Source organism: Macaca thibetana, chromosome 3 (assembly GCF_024542745.1).
Source record: "Macaca thibetana thibetana isolate TM-01 chromosome 3, ASM2454274v1, whole genome shotgun sequence".
Lineage (NCBI taxonomy): Eukaryota > Metazoa > Chordata > Mammalia > Primates > Cercopithecidae > Macaca > Macaca thibetana.
Window position 1 is genome coordinate 50,634,945 of NC_065580.1, and position 21,196 is coordinate 50,656,140.

Sequence of the window (21,196 nt, forward strand, 5' to 3'; positions counted from 1 at the left end):
TTATATTCTTGCATAATTTGAAAAATATCAAGAATATTAAATTATTCTACTAATTACAGATAACCACTGTTAGTATTTTGGTGAATCATAGTTTAATAATTGTTTTGGGGGGTTCGTGTATGTGAGATTTGCATGTAAAAGTTACAATTGCCTTTTTTTAAAAATATGAGATATTTGCATCCTGTTGTTTTTACTTAACATATTAAATGTCTCAAGTCATTCTAAAATATTCAGTTATTTTTATTTTTATTTATTTTTTGACACACGCTGTCACTCCCGTTGCCCAGGGTAGAGTACAGTGGTACTGTCTTGGCTCACTGCAGCCTCAACTTCCCAGGCTCAAGTGATCCTCCCACCTCAGCCTCCCAAGTAGCTGGGACCACATGTGTGCACCACCATGCCCAGCTAATTTTTTTCTATTTTTAGTAGAAACAAGATTTCACCATGTTGCTCAGGCTCCTAACCTCAAGTGATCCGCCTGCCTCCCAAAGTGTATATAAGCATGCAATATAAGCATAAAATCATCCACAATCCTATTATTCAGAGCTGTAGACTTTAATATATTTCCTTCTAGTTTTTTATTAGACCATAAACATTTTGTATAGCTGAGATTAGATTGTAGTTGTAAATTTGTATCCTTTTCCTTTTTCCAAACATTCTTAAAATCTCCTGACATATTTTTAAAGACTACACTATACTCCAGAGTGGGATGTTACATTTTCTTAATCATTTCCATTTAGGATTTTTATGGACATTTAGGACATTTATGTTCCTAATTTTTTGGGATTATGAACGATGCTGTCATAGAAAACTTTAAATTTCTTCTCACATTTCAGAATATATCAGTAGGTGACTATATAAGAAGCATATTTATTGGGTCTAATGTTGATGTCTTCTTAAAATAATTATTACATAGGAAATAGAAAATATATCAAGAAAACAATAAAAATAATTTATAATCCCACTAAGAACAAAAGCACTATTAACATGGTGATGTATTTTTTCCTGTAATTTCTTACAGATAGACAAGTGTATATGTGTGTAGTTGTGAGTGTGGGTGTATCCATCCTCTTCACAAAATTCAGATAATGCACATGTAGTCTTGAGTCCTGCGTTTTCACTTAGCATTTTATCACAGATGATTTCCTATGTCAGTTAATATGTTTTGAAACATATATTAATGGTTCTTCACCATTTTATGGATGTACTATTTTTTATTTAACAAATCCTCTTTTAGAAAAAGATAAGGTAATTTTCTAGAAGTAAAATTGTGGGTCAGAGGATATGCGTGTTTTAACAATCTTGATACATACATAGCTGAATTTGTTCTTCAGTACAGTGGTTTTAGCTTACTCATCCAGCAACATCAACATGTATTTCTGTTTCATGAAATACTCGTGAACACCAGTCACTTAATGTTTAAAATGACATTAGTTTGAGAGATTTTGAAACTCATGTTTCAATTTGTATCACTTTCATTATTGATGAGTTTGAACTTAGTTTTGGTTTTTCATGGCTTTTTATTATTTTTTTGTGAATTTTGAGGGCATAATTTTTGCCTATTTTCTCATGGGATATTCCTCAATGTGTTGTAAATATATTAACCATATATTGAAAAAGTGCTTTCTATTTAATAATTTTTTAATGTAGAGCATTGAAACATCTTCATTTAGCCAAATCTTTTCCTTTAAAGATTTTTAACTTTTATGTTTGTAAGTCTTTCCTACAATCCTACTACTGGGTATATACCCAAAGGAAAATAATTCATTCCGTCAAAAAGACACATGCACTCATGTGTTCATCATAGCACTGTTCACAATGGCAGATACAAGGAATCAACCTAGGTGCCCATCAACATTGGATTGGATAAAGAAAACGTGGTACATATACATTGTGGAATACTGTGCAGCTATAAAAAAAATGAAATCATGTCCTTTGCAGCAACATGGTTGGCACCGGAGGCCATTATAATAAGCAACCTAACATGAAAACATAAAGCCAAATACCACATGTTCTTTCTTACAAGTGAGAGCTAAACGTTGAATATACATGAACATAAAGATGGGAACAATTGACACTGGGGACCGTTAGACGGGAGGGAGAGGGGGAGTGTGAGCTGAAGAACCACTTGTTGGGTATCATGCTTACTGCCTAGGTGATAGGATTGTTGGGACCCCAAGCCTTAGTGACACACAGTTTACCCATTAACAAACCTGCATGCATACTCTTTATACTAAAAGTTTAAATTAAAAAAAAATAAGTAAGTCTTTTCTACCCTGAAGGTAGGTAAATATTTGTATTATTTCCTAGTTCTAAAGTTTTCAGTTTATATGTAATTCTGAAGTTACCTAAAACTTATTGTGATATATGTTGTAAGGTAATCAAGTTTTATTTTTTTAATCAAATGTTAATCCAAATGTCCCAGCTCCCTTTACCACGTTTTTTTTTTTTTTTTTTTTTACTGATTTGAAACATCATCTTTATCATATTTGAAATTCTTACCTATATTAGAATCTATGTTCAAGTTTTTGGTTTCTCTATGGATTTATTTTTGTACAAATTCTGCAAATTTAGTTGTTGAACCTTTGCATAATATTTTTATAATGATATAGCATAGCAAATCTTTTCTCCTTATTCTTCTTTTACACAATTTTCATTTAATCTTCAAAGTTAATCTTAGGCTACTTTTATCACATAAAAAAATATTCCACTGGTATTTGGATGGAAATTACGTGAAACGTATCACTTATTTTGTGGAACATTGACATCTTTCCAATCGTGAAATCTTCCCATCCATTATCATTGTATGTTACTTATTTTCACATCTTTTGTGTCTATTAGAAAATATAGTTCACCATCCTGGCTAACAGGGTGAAACCCCATCTCTACTAAAAATACAAAAAAAAAAAATTAGCCGGGCATGGGGGCGGGCACCTGTAGTCCCAGCTACTCGGGAGGCTGAGGCAGGAGAATGGCATGAACCCAGGAGGTGGAGCTTGCAGTGAGCCGAGATCACAGCACTGCACTCCAGCCTGGGCAACAGAGTGAGACTCCGTCTCAAAAAAAAAAAAAAAAAAAAAAATATATATATACATATATATATATATATATATATAAAAAATTCATATCTATTCCCAGATTCATTTAATCAATTCTTTTTATTAAGATGATTTAATGAAAATTTAAAAATTTATTCTAAAACCAGTTTCTCTACTATGAAATTTTTTTCCTTTTGTTACTTATGAGTGTATCTTTGCATATTTGTGTATTGCTGTCTCATTTTTACTCTTCTAGAAACTTCTTTATTTTTAATCCTAACACTGATAAATTTTATCAGTGTGGTTAGTTGTTTTTCTTTCTCTGCTTTTTCAAATTCAGCCTTTGCTGCAGAATAAGCCACTCCAAAACTTAGTGGCTTAAAGCAATGATTATTTAGTCTCATGACTCTGTGGTTTGACTGGGTGTTTCTTCTGTTCTTGACTGAGCTCACTTGGTGACTCAGCTAATGGGCCTGGGAAGTCTCTCTCTCCACCTGGTCATTCTTACCCAAGCTTTGTCTCATCATTGTGGTTTCAGAGTTCCCAGAGGGCAAGCCCCAGTGGATAAGCACTTATCAAGCCTCAGTTTAATGGCATGTTTGCTGAGGTCACATGGACTGAAAGCCACGCCAACCAAGAGTCTGTAGGAAGAGACTATATACAACGACATGGATACCAGGACTATGATTCACTGGGTGCCATTATTGTTAATATTCTTCTCTACCTACCTTCTGACCTTTTTTGTCATAGCATTTTTTTCCCCTCATTGTTTATTGAGAGGATTTTTTTTTTCCTGTGATAATTTTGTGTTATTTTAAGGGAACTATTTTATGGCATCAGTAGAATCTAGGCATGTTGATTTTTTTTTTTTCATATTTTGGCATCTCAGAAATAAACAATTACCATTACTTTCTTTACAAATTTATATTCATAAGTTAATTCACTGAAACCTTTTTAGCTTTTGATAAAATCAAGATTTAAACAAAAATAAAAATAAATAAATATGAACTTTGCCAAAAAGTGTGAAAGCAGCATGCTTCTGGGATTTCTCATGTAATTTTACAGTAAGAATTCTATGAAAAGACAAAGAACCTTAAAAAGATAAAATGCATGGATCTTCATGTGGTAGAAATGTATAGATAAGGTTGGGGAAGACAAAAGATCTTGTCGATTTTGGAAAGTACATTGATATTTATTAAAGCTTATAAAGGGTAGATCACTAAGCAGTTTGTAAATATTCTTTTTATGAAATTCACTAATATTCTAGTTGAGAAACATGAGTATTGTTTGAAAAACACATTAGAAAATGGTTTTACTCATGAGGAAGGTTGGTGAAACCATACATAGCCTTTGTATTCAATATAGGGAAAATACATAATTTTTAAGTCTGGAAAAGTCTGCATTGAAATAAAATTCTCTTACTATGGAATTGCAAAAATTGCTGCCCAAGGACAATTTCTGTAATGTCATAGTAATTCAAATGCCAACTCTGATGATTTTCAAAGCAGTTTTCTTGATGACATTGGCTCTTACCAACTAAAACAAGCTTCAAGTCTCATTGTCCTCACCTGGTTACTCTAACTAGCCCATGCATACTTCTGCAGTCTTATCTCAACACAGCTCCTTTATCCTATTGGCAGGACCCTGAAAACAACAGATTTCTTTTGCCTTTGTGCCTTTAATCTGTATACGTCCTAGCTTTAAATATGTTGCCTTGAAGTCTTTCAGTGTCTTCCTCAAGCTAATTTCCTGCATCTTTTCCAGTTACTGTCCCTCTATTGGTTGCTCCACTTCAGAACTATAGATACTTGCAGTTTGAATCAGAGGTTGATAAATAACTGCATATTGTTTCATGTGCATTAATGGGATTATAAGCCTCCTAGAGGAGAGTCTTACATTTTTTCCCTCATAGCACTTTGACGAAGCCATGGACAAACAATAATTGCATACTCTATGTTTCCTGGTTGTTAGGAGATAAAGTCATTTTGATATAACTTATTTTTTCTCCTTTAATAAAGGGATAGAATGGGATCTGCACTGATGATTGAAACAGCAAGAAACCCCACATGTCCCAAGGTAAGCTTAGAGTCTCTTAAATATAACACCTAGTTCCATCTGAAGGTCTGGTGAAAGCACTTGTCCTGAGGGCCCTTTTATTTTATTTTATTTTATTTTTTTTTTTTTATTTTTTGAGACGGAATTTCACTCTTATTGCCTGGCTGGAGTGCAATAGCGCAATCTTGGCTCACCGCAACCTCCGTCTCCCATGTTCAAGTGATTCTTCTGCCTCAGCCTCCCGAGTAGCTGGGATTACCGGCATGTGCCACCACACCTGGCTAATTTTTTTGTATTTTTAGTAGAGATGGGGTTTCTCCATGTTGGTCAGGCTGGTCTCAAACTCCCAACCTCAGGTAATCTGCCCACCTCGGCCTCCCGAAGTGCTGGGATTACAGGCATGAGCCACTGTGCCCGGCCCTGAGGGCACTTTTATTAAGGTATTATAGATTAATTAATTTTTTATATATTGAGTCATTGTATGAAGAGATAGGATATGATCCTTATTCCTTTTCTAAATCCAGTAAGACTATAACAGAAATGGAAGAACATGAAAGTCAGACTGAAAATAAGGAAGAATTATTTCATCATAATTTAAAAAATCAAATTTAGTGATTTAAGGAACATTATGACATTTCTTACCCTAGATTTTTAAAGAGAAATTTTATATGCCTCTTAGATACATATAATACAATCATGCATCACTTAATGGGAATACATTCTCAGAAGTGTGTCATTAGGTGATTTTGTCATTGTGCAAGTATTATAGAGTATACCTAGACATGCTTAGATGGTATAGCCCATTACACATGTAGACTACATGGTGTAGCCTATAGCTCCTAGGCTATAAACCTGTACAGCAGGTGACTATACTGAATACTGTAGGCAATTGTGGCACAATGGTAAGAATACTTACGTATCTACAGATATACAAATATCTAAATAAAAAATATCTATAGAAAAGATACAGTAAAAAATACAGCATAGAAGCCCCTTTATAGTCTTATGGGACCACTGTTGTATATGCGGTCCATCATTGACCAAAACATTGATATGCAGTGCATGACTATATTAGATTATATTGTTATACAAATTGAATCCCCAGTAAAATTTTAATGTCACTTAGATGTGTCTCAGTGTGACTCTTCATTTATTTATTTGTTTGAAACCCGATGATCTGAGTATTGCTTGAGTTCTGTTTAATTTACTTGTTTAAAGAATAGAATTTATGTGCCTAGAAATTTCATGCAGCTTGTATTTATTCTCAGATAACAAACTGTAACCGTGAAAAATCAAACAAGTGCAGCTCCTTCTATTGCTCTTTATGGCATACTCATACTTTGATTCATTCTGCAAGTATTAATTATGCACCCACTGCTAGGCACTTTGGATTCATTTGTGGGCAAATGCAGACATGGGGTTTATAGCTCTGTAGGGCAGCAAAGGTATTAATGAAATAATCACAAAGATGACATGTCGTAGTTTCCCTGAAATACATAAGTGCTATGGAGCATAAAAGCAGTTTTCTGAAAGCATATTTTTAAAGGGATGTGAGGGACAGCTACTTTAAGGAAGTGAGATTTGAGATGTCAGTGTGAAGGCCATTGAGTAGGAGCATTCCTGGCAAAGGGAATGGCCTGTGCAGGAAGAGTCATAGAGAATTCCACTAAAGTTCTTGAAGACTAGTGCCTCAGAATCCGAGGGCCGCACGTGAGATGAGGCTGGAGCAGTAGGCCAATTAGATCAGACGCAGGGCCTCAGAGGCTGTGATGAAGAGATGACTTAGCTCTTTTGGAGAGGACACTAGGGTGCACTCTATGCCTCTTGCTTGTTCCCCTGTATCTCCAAGGCTCCTTGTTTGTTTGCTTGGTTTAAATCATGGAAGTTGTCAGTTTTGAATAAAATTTATGGAGAACTTTAGCCATCTTAAGAAGTAAATAATCATGATAAATGGAGAGCCACTCATATGTTTTCTTAATCCAGCCATATTTAATTCCAATTATAGAAAGACTCTGGATTTTAGTGTATGGCCAATGCCTATCCATAGTGGCCTAGAGACAGACTTGGATTACTCACAGGAATTTGGCATGTGACCTTTGTTTATTAAATATCAAAACAATTGGCAGGACTTGGCATAGGACACTAACTTTTGCCTCATCAATACCTGTCAGCCTCTTAAGTTTGTATTACAGATCATTAACAAAACAGCACATTTCATGTCAATTTAACCAACAATGATAAAATTTGAGACCTGAGATGGTTGACATTATAGTTTTTTAATAAACATTACCCAACTACCAGGTTTTAATAATTGTGACCTGAAAGCATTGATTGTGTAGTGTTACATTTCAGTTTTATTGAAGTCAAAATACTTTCATAGAGCACAGAAACAAAGACTAATTTGTAAGTGATATTATGAAAATAGTGTATTTATCTTGAAGCAGTTTTTTTTTGTTTGTTTTGAGACAGAGTCCCACTCTGTCACCCAGGCTGGAGTGCAGTGATGCGATCTCAGCTCACTACAACCTCCACCTCCTGGGCAAGCGATTCTCCTGCCTCAGCCTCCCGAGTAGCTGGAAGGCGCCGCCATCATGTCCAGCTAATTTTGTCTTTTTAGTTGAGATGGGGTTTCACCATTTTGGGCAGGCTGCTCTTGAACTCCTTACCTAAAGTGATCCACCTTCCTCGGCCTCCCAAAGTGCTGGGATTACTGGTGTGAGCCACTGCACCCAGCCTTTAAGCAGTTTTTATTCATTACTACTGTTTTGTCAATTATTAAGTAAAAGTCTAGAAATGTTTGCCTTTTTGAATATTTTTTAAATCAAATTGAATGGTGGTCAAATAAATCTCTTATTATTATTCTCTTATAATAAATTTCTCAGAATTGCTTCAGCCTTTATATCTATTATCCCACAAAGAAATGCCTGTTTAAAAGATCTGATTCTCTTTTTTCAACATTATAGTTGTGTTACACATATTTATTTGATAGAGTTGTAGATTGTTCATTCATACTACTAAATAGTATTTAATTTTTACAGATCCCAAATATATTACTGTTAACGATGGAATTGTTCACCTTTTTATTTACTAGGTAGCTGCTGTAAGTACCATAGTAAATAGAGGGATAACACCCAAAGCTTTTGTGTTCAGAAACTATGGTCATTTTCCTGGAAACAACTCTCATTATTTGGGAGGCTGTCAGTATAAAATGTGGCAGGCCATTAGAGCCTCATCTGCTGCTCCAGGCTACTTTGCAGAATATGCATTGGGAAATGATCTTCATCAAGTAAGTTGACTTGTATGTCTTATCTTTTAAAATTTTACATGATTAAAAGAATCATCACGTATTAAATGTCATTGATCTTCAGAAGGATCAACCTAGGAGACTTTCTTCTTTGTGTCTTCATATGTCAGAAGAGGAACAATTTAGAATATTTTTATTTGTTGTTTTTCTTAACAAGCCTCTGACATGCAAACACATTTTGGGAAAATTTTTGTGTGTTATATAGTGTGATTCGTAGCCCATTATGATAATTTTGATGGAAAAGTGAGAGTATGTATGATTAGCTTTCCAAACATGATAAAAATTAAAACCGATATACACTCCCTGAAAATGCAGAACCCAGTCTGTTTGACAGTTTGGGTGGGCATAGTTTGAAGAAAGGGATACAGTAAAATAATAATAAATACTCATTAAGTTAGCTGTGTGCCAGACACTTATTTAGTGCTGTGCATGCATTATCTCATTCCATCCTTGCTACTTATGAGGTAGAATTATTTCCATTTTACAAACAAGGAATTCGCACCTTAGGAAAAGTTAAGTAACTGGACTAGCATCACAGCTGTTAAGTTACAGGGTTAGGATATTGTCTGTAATTATACTCTTTATTTGTAAAGTTGAATATTATTTCTGGAAATTCTTTTTATGTTATGTAAACTCATTTACACTTTTCCTCTGTCAAGTTTTTCCAACTCTTTATGGAAATCTTAATTCATAACTTACACTAAATGCTAATAAAGCTTTAGAGCTGATACTTTGAAAGCTTGTATTTTTATATATGCTTAATTTTTGATATTATGTCTCATTTAAAGGAGTAGAATGAGAGGAATCTTGATGTTTTTCTGTAGTCCCTAAAGTATGTCTACTCTCTTTATTTGGTCAGATATCTGTTGAGAAAAAAATCTTATACTGTTGACAGGGATATTCAGGTAGCATTCAAAAACTCATACATAGATCTATATAAACAACATGTCAACAATATAAACTTCAAAACTTTCAAATGGATCATTTAAATGTAAATGTCAATATTATAACTAAAACATTTTTATCAATTTTATCTCATTTTGATACAATAGCTTATATATATTTTTTAAATGTTATGGTCAGCTATTCCCATTTTCTTTTTAATCTTTAAGTAATATAATATTTGTAGCTAAGAGATTAAAATAGGATTCCTTTGTCTTTGGAGTCAGTTCAAACCATTTCTTACTTTGCAGAATCAGTCATTGTTGAATTATGTAAGGCACTTCCCCTTCTTGCCTTTCTTCTCTTTCTTCCACCCCCTCAGGCAGAAAGTACTGGCTGCTGAGATTCTGATAGTGATTTCAGGACTTAATGGTCAAAATAAAATTTTTATTTTAATATGTGGCTTATTATTTTTAACAGCGATTTCCCCCTATTCGTATGTACTGTGTCATAAATTGAGAAATAATTTAGACAGTGTATGTAAAATACAATAGGATTTCTAAGTTATAACCTTAATATAGTGCTACAAACTTTCAGTTATGCCAATTAGTGAAAGTCTCAAATACTAAATAATTACATTTGGGGATCATGTGTTTTCCACATTTCAAAAGAAGTTATCTCATTTGCTCTTTATTCTTTACCTAAGAGAAAGTAGTTCTAAAGTTTAACTCAGTACTGTTGAATATATATACCAAAGTAATTTAGCGGTTCCTTTTCCATTTCAGATAGATTAGTGATATTTCTGTTCATGCTTAGACATTTTTATATTGATGACCGTAATCCTTCAACTTATTTTGAGCCACAGATTAAAATAACTTCTTAAGGTTATTTGAATAAATAAATGTTATTTATAATTTACATAAATTTTTATGTAAAGCATATAGCCACATGGGCAAAAAATGTACTTTCATATAAATAAATAAGCTTCAGAAACATTGGCACATTTAATTAATAAAAGTATTCAAATGGAATCTGGAGCCCAAGAAACCTACTTAAGGAAATATTTTTCTTACTGTATATTCTCTTCCAAGACTTGAAGAAGAAATGGGGTACTTTTCCCTTCAAATGACAACTCAGAAGATTGATGGGAATATTTTAAGGTGTGAATGATCTTGGTTGCTTAAACAAAGAAAATATTCAAGCGAAGTCCTAATTCTTTCTAACCATTCAGAAGTTTTGCTAAGTTTAAAGTATGGTACTTACTACAACCTTCTCATCCTAAATTCTTTTAATAATTATATTCAATTATTACCAGTCTTATTTTGAAAATCCCTTTTAGCTGTCACATCTGACGTATGTTTTAATGTAGTTACTTTGTATCCATTGTAGTAGACGTTAATTAATATTCTATTTGAGCAATTATTGAAAGTAGTGATATAATTAAGAGTTATGAGTAGGTGAATGGGGAGATTTCATTTGCCTTTGACTATAAGAAGAAGAGTATTACAAAATTTATAAGGTTCATTAGAAGTCCTAGAAAATTATAAAGTGAGAAGAATTCTTTGTGAGTAGCTCCCAATCTCTCCCCATCTGCCCAAGTAGTAGCATAATATGTACATGAAAGTACTACTTTTTACACAAAATTATTCCATCTCTCTTTCCATCTCCACCTTCAGAATTAAATTGTTCATTCCAATCTTTGGAGAAAGAATCTAATAAATTAGTTTACACTAGAGGTTTTGATGACCAATTCTGATATACATATTATTCCTACCAGGCTTTATTTACATCATAAAAGTTTTTGTTCAGAGCTTAGGATACATAAACATAAATAAATTATGAAATTTTTGTTTAAACATTACAGGTAAAGAGTGTTTTTAGCAGAAAGAACCTCGCTGACACCTGCTAAATTATGCCTATACCAAACCACAGTTAATAATTTTCATTATAAATGGACAGAAATGTAGTGAGTGCTTACTCAGTGTCAGGCACTGTGCTAGCTGGGAAGGATATAAAGATTTGTAACCATAGTTGGCATATTGTTTGTGCTTCCTGGATCCTGCCCTCAAATAGTTCAGACAAAAGAATGTAAACCCAGTTATAGAATAAGGTGAAAATTTAACCATCAACATATGTACAGGATTAAGAAGTACTATAGAGGTGATTTATTCTGTCAGGGTCAGCTTAACAAAGAAGTTGTCATCTGACTTGATGTATAAAAATTGGGTCATTGATTAGGGATAGAAAATGGGATAAGGAAGGGAAAATGGGGAGTGATTCCTCAATGGTTACAGAGTATGGGTGGTAAAAATGTTTTGGAAATAGATTGTAGTGTCAAGATACAGTGGCTTACACCTGTAATCCCAGCACTTTGGGAGGTCGAGGCTAGAGGATCGCTTGAGCTCAGGAGTTTAAGACCAGCCTGCTGCAACATAGTGAGACCCTGTCTCTACCAAAAAAAGAAAAAAATATTAACAGGATGTGGTAGTCCACACCTGTAGTCCCAGCTGCTCTGGAGGCTGAGGCGTGAGGATCACCTTAAGCCCAGGAGTTAAAGGTTACAGTGAATGCCACTGCTATCCAGCCAGGACAACAGAGCAAGACCCTGCCTCAAAAAAAAGTAGATAGTGGTGATGTTCACAAAACATTATATAATTAATGCCACTTAATTGTACCCTTAAAAATCATTTAAATGACCAATTTTGTGTTATATCAATTTACCACAATAAAAAGCAAATTTTAAAAGAAACTAAGAAAGTCAGAATAAGATAATAAAAAGGCATATCGACGTTGTCCAACGCTTACTTTCTGGTACGTGTTCTGACTTTGGATTTGAAGTGATTAAATATACATTAAAAGCAATAAAATGTATTTGTAAATTTTAGGCTATTAAGCACATGTATATTATACTGCAATTCAAACACAATCTGTGTGTTCCTCTAAGAGATAATAAGTAAATTATTCAATCAAGTCATTTATCAAGTCGATTTTACTTTGGCAGTTAGCAGTATGCCTGGCACATGCCATCTATAAAAAAATAACTGTAAATATGAATACTTGAATGAATGGAAAGGCTACAGGAACTACCACAGACCCAACATTAGCCCAATGACGTATTGATAGAATAGGCATCTGAAAAGAGGAGGCTAACTATAAAACAGAGCTTAAGAGTTAGTGTGCCTCACCACTAGATTAGAGTGAGCCCAGAAACCTTAACTGCTGCACTGTTTTGATAAAACGTGAGTAAAGTTTAAGGAACAGAAATTTACTTTGAAAAATGGTTAGTGAAACTACAGGAAACCTGCCAGTTTTTTGATTTGGGATTGATTTTGCAGTTATCGTTTCTTGCTAAAATTTGTTTGCCTCTTCATCTTTTCCCTTTTTTGTCTTTTCTGATCATCCTTATATAGGCTTTTATATAATGAAAATGTGTTTCATCTAAAATACCTACTTGATTAGAAGTTACACAGGGTATAACAAGTATAGAATTTAAGATTTAAATGGTTTAGTAAAAAAATAATGTTTTCTGCCAAATTAGAATTTAAATGTTACCTCTATCACAGGATAGGTATCATTCTAATAATCTGTTAATTGAAAACAAAGGAAAAAGTTGAAAGGATTAAATTCAAATTTGTACATGAGAAAGCCTTTAGGAAATAGCTTAATTATTACCACCTGCATTGAAGGAATCTAGATTTTTACAAAGTTCAGCAATACAAATATAAATACCTATCCAATTTATTACTTTCAACACATGTATAAAGATAGCTAAATTTAAAACTAGTTCTTTTCAACTGGTGAATGGATAAACTATGGTATATTCAAATAATGAAATATTACTCAGCAATAAAAAGGAATGAATTACTGACATTCACAGAGACATAGATGAATCTCACAAGCATTCTGCTAAGTGAAAGAAACCAGACCCAAAAAACTTATGCTATATGATTCCATTCATTTTGATAACAAAGTTCAATGTGTGACCTTGAAGAGTAGTTGGATGAATAGGTTTTTGGAGTAAATGTGGCAACAAACCACCCATGCTAAAATGGAGAAGAGAGCAAGCAATAAAAAGATGTGGCAAACTGCTTTTCTGAACGTCAACACAGCCCTGTGTATCCCAGTTATCTCAAGGGTATCACAAAGCTACACATTGGTGATAAATGGTGATAAATGACATTTGCCATAATAAAGGTCCATTAGCCTCAGGCTGGTTATTCTATAACTAAAGAGCCAGTTAACTTTCTCTGGAAAGTGTTGTTAGTATTTAGGAACATTTCTATATATTGATAGCTGCCTCCTAATGTGAGCTTATTGATCCAACCAGAGTATTATTTGAGATACAGGTTTTTGAGAAAGTTGTTTTGTAATGCCATAAATGAAGACTTACCATAATCTATGGTTTGCAAAATACTGCCACTCCCCCTAAAATAACTGAGCAAAAATTTGTGAAAAGATGAGGAGTGTTCTTCACATTCCATGAGAAATTTTAGTAACAATAGTATACTTCATTAGTAGGGCAAAATCCTACATGATGTTTTTAATGGGACCTTCAAGCCGGAGCACTAATGGTGGGGTAGATGATTTTCCACAAAGAAAACTACTTGGGAGAATTGATTATATTCCTATATACAAGCAGAGAATAATTGGAAATCAAAATTGTAACAAAAGCAGTATAGTTTACAGTAGATCCAAAAAATTAAGTACTTAGGTATAAATCTAACAAAACATAGAGAATCTGTATGTTGAAAACAGAAGATGAAAGAAATAAAAGAAGACCTAAAGAAATGGAAAGGCATACCATGATTGAAAGATGCTACATGGTAAAGATGTGAGTTATTCCTGAAGTGATCTATAAATATAATGCAATGCCAATCAAAACTCTAGTAGGACTTTTCAAAAATTATACAATCAGATTCTAAAATTTATATGGAAGGGCAGAGGAATGAGAATAGTTTAAACAATTTTATTATTTATTTATTTATTTATTTAGAGACAGAGTCTCGCTCTGGCACCCAGGCACAATCTCAGCTCACTGCAACCTCCACCTCCCAGGTTCAATTTATTCTGTTGCCTCAGCCTCCGGAGTAGCTGGGACTACAGATGCGCACCACCACCCCCAGCTGATTGTTTGTATTTTTAGTAGAGACAAGGTTTCACTATGTTGTCCAGGCTGGTCTTGAACTCCTGGGCTCAGGCAATCCGCCTGCCTCGGCTCCCCAAAGTACTAGGATTACAGGCATGAGCCACTGCACCTGGCCTAAACAATTTTAAAAGAATAAAAAGTTTCAAGGAATCACACTACTCAATTTAAAAACTTACTCTAGAGGTACAGTAGTCATGGCTACTGTATCTGTGGTATTTGCATAAAGATAGATATATAGATAAATGGAATTAAATAGAGAGTTCGGAAATAGATCATACATATATGGCCATTTGATCTTTGACAAAGATACAAAAGCAATTCAATGGAGAAAGGATAGTCTTTTCAGCAAAAATTGTGTTGAAACAATTGGTCATCTTTCTCTCTCCCTCTCTTTTCCCCTAACCCCCCACCACACACACAAACACACCCCAGAAACCGTGACCTAAACCTCGCACCTTATACAAAGATAATTCATAATGGATCACAGTTCTAAATGTAAAACAAAAACTATGAAACTTTTAGAAGAAAAACTTGGTGACCTGGGTTAGGTGAAGACTTCTTACAATTATACTGAAATCATCATACATGAAATTAAAAAATTGAAATTGAAATTTTGAGGCTGGTCTTGAACTCCTGGACTCGAGTGATTCTCCTGCCTCGGCCTCCCAAAGTGCTGAGATCACAGGCATGAACCACCATGCTCAGCGTATTTTTCTAGATTTTAAATACAATATAATGTTGATGATGTAATATATTTTCATATGGTTCTACAGTATATTTTATTATAGTTTGACCATAATTTTATCTACTTTTATGCTAGTACATTTTTATAGTGCTCTATCCGCATATTTTATTAATACCTTTGTTTCCTTTTGAATTCTTCAAAATAATCTTGATTATTGATAAATACTTAGAAATATAAAGTTTTGTCTATGTTGTTTACATTGTATCTGCGTTATAATGAATGTGATCCATTGAAATTGTATTGTTAATAGAATTTCAACTAACTTAGAATTATTTGGTTATATTTGACTTGTGAGAGAAGAACTAATTTTAATTGTTTGGTAGAACCACAGTTCTTTCTGTTAGGCTTTAAGTAGAACCTGTATTAACCACTAAATAAGATAATGTGTCTTTGAAAAGTAATTCAGTTCATTTCAATATTTTTTAGCAAAATATGCAAAGCAACTAAGAAGTTCAAAGAACTTTCATAATAGGAAAGGAAAACTTAATAAGAAGTTTCTTTATGAGGCCAATGAGTCTTCACATGAATTTTTTTGCAGCTGTAGTCTATAAATAAAGAAATGTACTTTTAAGGAACCTCTTAGTTTTAAATAATTTATTTAGCTTATTACATAGTTCAGCTTTTCCTGTGAGTCAGTTTTAAGAGTTTCTTTTTTTAACTTGTATTTTGCAGGATGGAGGTTTGCTTCTGAATAACCCTTCGGCTTTAGCTATGCATGAGTGTAAATGTCTTTGGCCAGATGTCCCGTTAGAGTGCATAGTATCCCTGGGCACCGGACGTTATGAGAGTGATGTGAGAAACACGGTAACACACACAAGCCTGAAAACCAAACTTTCTAATGTTATCAACAGTGCTACAGATACAGAAGGTTAGTCTTGTTTACTGTTTAACATACTTCAACTTCTAGCATTCTAGCAGTTTTTTGGTGCATATGTTGGTCCTAACTGCAAAGGCATATGATATGTCTGTATTGTGGGTTTAGGAAGGATATGGGAGCAAACATTTTGTTGTTTTCCTTTCTTGCTTGTTTCTTCTTAGGTGACTAGAACAGAGACTGTTTTCCATTTGAAAGCTAGTGCTCCCTTTGCCCACTTACTGTTGGAGAAGTGCCTGAAGCTGGATAGCACAACATTTTGTTGGAGACTCTGAAGCCAGTTAAGAAAGGGAAAAGCAACAAAAGGAGTCAGATTGGTTCAAACATATACATGATAGCAAAGATTTAGAGTAAAGGGCATTCGATTATTTAATACTGTGAAGGCAAACTGGAATGAGAATGTGCTCTGCTTTTACTCTTGCTGCCCCTATAGTTTAGTCTTCATACAGAGGCCAAAGTCATCCTTTTAAAATGCAAATTAGGCTGGGCACAATGGCTCACACCAGTAATCCCAGCACTTTGGGAGGCCGAGGCTGTTGGATTACTTGAAGTCAGGAGTTCGAGACCAGCCTGATCAATGTGGTAAAACCCCGTCTCTACTAAAAATACAAAAAATTAGTCAGGCATGGTGGTGTGCACCTGTAATCTCAGCTCCTTGGGAGATTGAGGCAGGAGAATCACTTGAGCCTTGGAGGCAGAGGTTGCAGTGAGCCAAGATCACGCCACTGTACTCCAGCCTGGGCTACAAAGCAAGACTCCGTCTCAAAAAAAAAAAAAAAATGTCTGTCTCCTTCTTAAAACCCTCTTTCAAGTACCTTCTCTAAAGTGTGTCCAACCACCCTTTAATTCTTGCTGGTCACCAAACTTGCTAAGCACTCTTCTACCTCAGGGACCTCTGTAGTTGCTATACTCTCTGTCTATAAGGCTATTTCCCCAGATAGGCACTTGACCCTTATTTCATTCAGGTCTCTGTTGAAATGTCAGAGGGACCTCAGAGAAACCTTTCCTGACTGCTTTTCCATCTTCCTTATCATCTCGCTCTAATTTCTTAGCCTGCTTCTTTTTCTCTTTCTCTTACAGCATTTATCTCATTATAATTATATATGATATATTTGATTGTTTACTTATCCTTCTGTCTCACAAGAATGCAAGGCAAGAATGTATCCAGTTTACTTTGACTTATCCAGTTTGCTGTTGACTCCAGTGCCTGGCATATAGTAGGCATTCTGTGAGCGTATGTTGAATTTCTGGTTTTGGCCTTGAGGTGTTTGTGTGTGTGTGTGTTTTTCTTAGAAACAGGATCTCACTTTGTTGCCCAGGCTGGAATGCAGTGACAGTCATAGCTCACTGCAGCCTCAAACTCCTGGGCTCAAACAGTCCTCCCGCCTTAGCCTCCTGAGTAGCTGGGACTACAGGTGCATACCACTGCACCCAGCTAATTTTTTAGACCTTTTTTTGTAGAGATGGGGTCTCCCTCTGTTGCCCAGGCTGGTCTTGAGCTCCTGGCTTTAAGTGATCCTCCTGCCTTGGCCTTCCAAAGTGCTAGGATTACTAGCATGGGCCACCGGGCCTTGCCTTGAGGTTTAGCTTTCCTCATTTTACTATTTTGTTTTTAGTTATTGGGTGAAACGTTTTATTAAATTAAAAAAAAATTAACACTTAACAGCTCCTTGTATTTGAACCTCATTCTTTTCATATCAGCATATTATTGGCCAAGTCATTAACATAAGTGAGAATCTTAAACTCCCCACTGAGGACTTTTATTCATTGAATGAAAACCCAAAAAAAGCTCATATGCTAGATTTTTCACTATCTGAAATTTTGTTGCCAGATCAGTGAAATACTCTTTTTTTCCCAGCTTTATTGAGGTCAGACTGACATAAAAATTGTATATATTTAAGTTGTACAACAAATTGTTTTATTATAAGTATACCTTGTATAATGATTCCCATAATCCAGCTAATAACCTTATCTGTCACCTGACATAGTTACTATTTTGTGTGTGCCTGGTAAGAACACTTAAGATTTACTCCCCTAGCAAATTTCAAGTAAACAATACGTAATACATTGTTATTAGCTATAGTTACCATGCTGTACGTCAGATCTCTAATAGGTAATCATAACTGAAAATTTGTACCCTTTGACCAACATCTCCCCATTTCTCCCACTCCCCAGTGTCTGGCAACCACCATTCTCCTCTCTTTTTTTTATTTCAACTATTTTAGATTCCACATAAAAGTGTTACCATGCACTACTCGTTTTCCTGTGTCTAGCTTAGTCCCCTTAGCAGAATATCTTCCAGGTTCATCCCTGTTGTCGCAAGTGGCAGGATTTCCTTCTTTTTTATGGCAGAATAGGATTCTTGTGTGTGTATATACTGTCGTTTCTTTATCCATTCATCCATGGACACAGATTGTTTTCATATCTTGGCTATTATGAATAATGCAGTGAACATGGGTGTGCAGCTATTCCTTCAAGATAACGATTTCATTTTCTTCAGATATATACCTGGAGTGGTATTACTGGATCATATGGTAGTTCTCTTTTTAATTTTTTGAGGAACCTCCATACTGTTTTCCATAGTGGCTGTAGCAATTTATATTCCCATAAACAGTTTACAAGGGTTTCCTTTTCCCCACGTCCTTGCCAACACCTATTATCTCTTGTCTTTTTGATAACAGCCAACCTAACAGGTGTAAGGTGTGATCTCATTATGGTTTTTGATTCACATTTCCCTGATGGCTCAATAAAATATCCTTACCATAAGCCATTTGCTGAGACAAGTGACTTTAGTCGGGCAGTCTCATAAGAGTTAAGTCTGTACTTTTTGCAAACCATGTAATGGGCTTATTTAGAATTTTCAAGAAACATGAAGTGTTGCCTCAGTGTACCTGCACTCTAGTTAGAGACAAACGAGTAAAAATTTAATAAACTCAGTTAACTTTGAAAAAGATATAACAAGAATTATATTGAAACATATACTTACTGATACTAAATTGCTCTTGGCCTACAAAAACAACAATTTCATAGGGTTTAATATGTGGTGAATTGCTAAATAAATGGTAAATGATTGTAAGTGATTAAGACTATGAATTAAGAAGAGGAATGAGAAAACTTGATTGGTGTAGACAGCTTATAAGATGTAAAGTAGACTTGATGTGGGTCTTAAAGGATATATAGGATTTGGAGATTTTAAAAGAGAGTGAAGACTTCCTCTTCTGGACATCATAAAATATTAGTGACCAGATATTTCCTCTCACCTTAAACAACTAGAAAAGTAGACAGAACAATGGTTTTCAGACATTAGATAACAGGTAACATAAGACAGTGATCTCTGAAAGGAGAATGAATGAGGTCATCACTGTTAATGTCCAGTTTGCTGCCTGAAAAGAGTTTCTATACTATAGCATAGGGAGGGGGCACCAGAAAAGTAGGGCAGTCTCTTAGAGTTGGAGAAACAAAGTTTGTAGTTCAAGGAGGTCAAGGAAACTAAAATTTGTGGGCTATGTGCAAGATCTGAACAGTGAAAACTACCAAACATTACTGAGATAAATTAAAGACCTAAATAAATAAATAGATATACTGTGTTTGTGAATTGGAAATCTCAGTATTGTTAAGGTATCACATCACAAATTGATCTATAGATTCAATACAATTCCTGTCAAAATCCAAGCAGGCTTTTGAGAGATAGAGATTAACAAGCTGATTGTAAAATGTATATGGATATGCAAAGGACCCAGGATAGTGGTCTCCAACCTCTTTGGTCCCAAGGACTGGTTTCGTGGAAGATAGTTTTTCCACGGATCGGGGTGGGGAGGGGAGGGATGGTTTTGGGATAATTCAAGCACATTACATTTATTGTATGCTTTATTTCTAGTATTACATTGTAATATATAATGAAATAAGTATACAGCTCACCATAATGTAGAATTGGGAGCCCCGAGCTTGTTTTCCTGCAACCAGATGGTCTCATCTAGGGGTGATGGGAGACAGTGGCAGATCATCAGGCATTAGATTCACATAAGGAGCACACAACCTAGATCCCTTGCATACTCAGTTCACAATAGGGTTTGTACTCCTATGAGAATCTCATGCCACCACTGATCTGACAGGAGGTGGAGCTGAGGCTGTAATGCAAGCGATGGGGAGTGACTGTAAATACAGATGAAGCTTTGCTTACTGGCCCTGCCACTCACCCCCTGCTGTGCAGCCCAGGGGTTGGGGACCCCTGACCTAGAATATCTAACACAATTTTGGAAAAAAGAAAAAGTTGGAGGACTTACATCTGCTGATTTAAAGACTGTAAAACTACTTTAAGCAAGGAACTGTGGTGTTTGAATATAGACATATAAATCAATGGTATGTAATAGTCCAGAAATTGATTTATACATGTAAACTCAAAAGACTTTTTACAGAGGTGTTAAGGTAACTCAGTGGGAAAGGACAGACTTTTCAACAAATGGTCCAGGATGATTAGATACTTATATCCACAGCGTTGACCTTTATCCCTTTGCACCATACACAGAAGTAACTTGGAATGCATCACAGTCATTCATGGCTACTATGCAGAAATACAATTGATTTTTTTCTATTGACCTTATATAACTTCAAACTTGCTGAACTCACCTATTCTAGAAGCTTTTTATAGCTTTCTTAAAATTGTCAACATAGGCAACCAGGTTGTCTGTAGAGTTTTACTTCTTCCTTTTTAATCTACATGCCCTTCATTTCCTTTTAATGCCTTGCGGCACTGAAAAGGACCCTCCAGTACAATGCTGACTGGAAGTCGTGAGTCTAGACATCTTACCCTGTTCCTGATCTTAGATGGAAACCTGAATCTAAGAGCTGAAACTATAAAACTTATAGAACAATATGCTGGAGAAAACCTTAATGACCTTGGGTAGGTAAGATTTTTTAGATATGACATAGAAAATATGAACCAGAGAGGAAAGAAAGAGATAAATTAGACTTTGAATTGTAAATTCTGCTCTTTAAAAGATACTTTTTATGAAATGAAAAGGCAATTCATACACTAAGAGAAAATATTGGTAAAACATGTATCTGACCCATCATGAGGTATAAATTTATAATCAGATTCAAAATATATAGAGAATTCTCATATACGTGTATATATGTATATATACGTGTGTAT

The 21,196-nt window shown here is 34.8% G+C and overlaps 1 protein-coding gene across 3 annotated transcripts in view; it reads left to right on the forward strand.

Moving 5' to 3' along the window:
- PNPLA8 (patatin like phospholipase domain containing 8) overlaps window positions 1–21,196 on the forward strand; it is a 51,281-nt gene that overhangs the window by 27,910 nt on the left and 2,175 nt on the right. For all 3 annotated transcript variants that reach the window (XM_050785198.1, XM_050785197.1, XM_050785196.1), the window contains 3 exons: window positions 5,057–5,114; window positions 8,185–8,379; window positions 15,843–16,038. In XM_050785198.1, coding sequence (XP_050641155.1) covers window positions 5,057–5,114; window positions 8,185–8,379; window positions 15,843–16,038 — 449 coding nt within the window. The remainder of the gene's footprint in view (window positions 1–5,056; window positions 5,115–8,184; window positions 8,380–15,842; window positions 16,039–21,196) is intronic.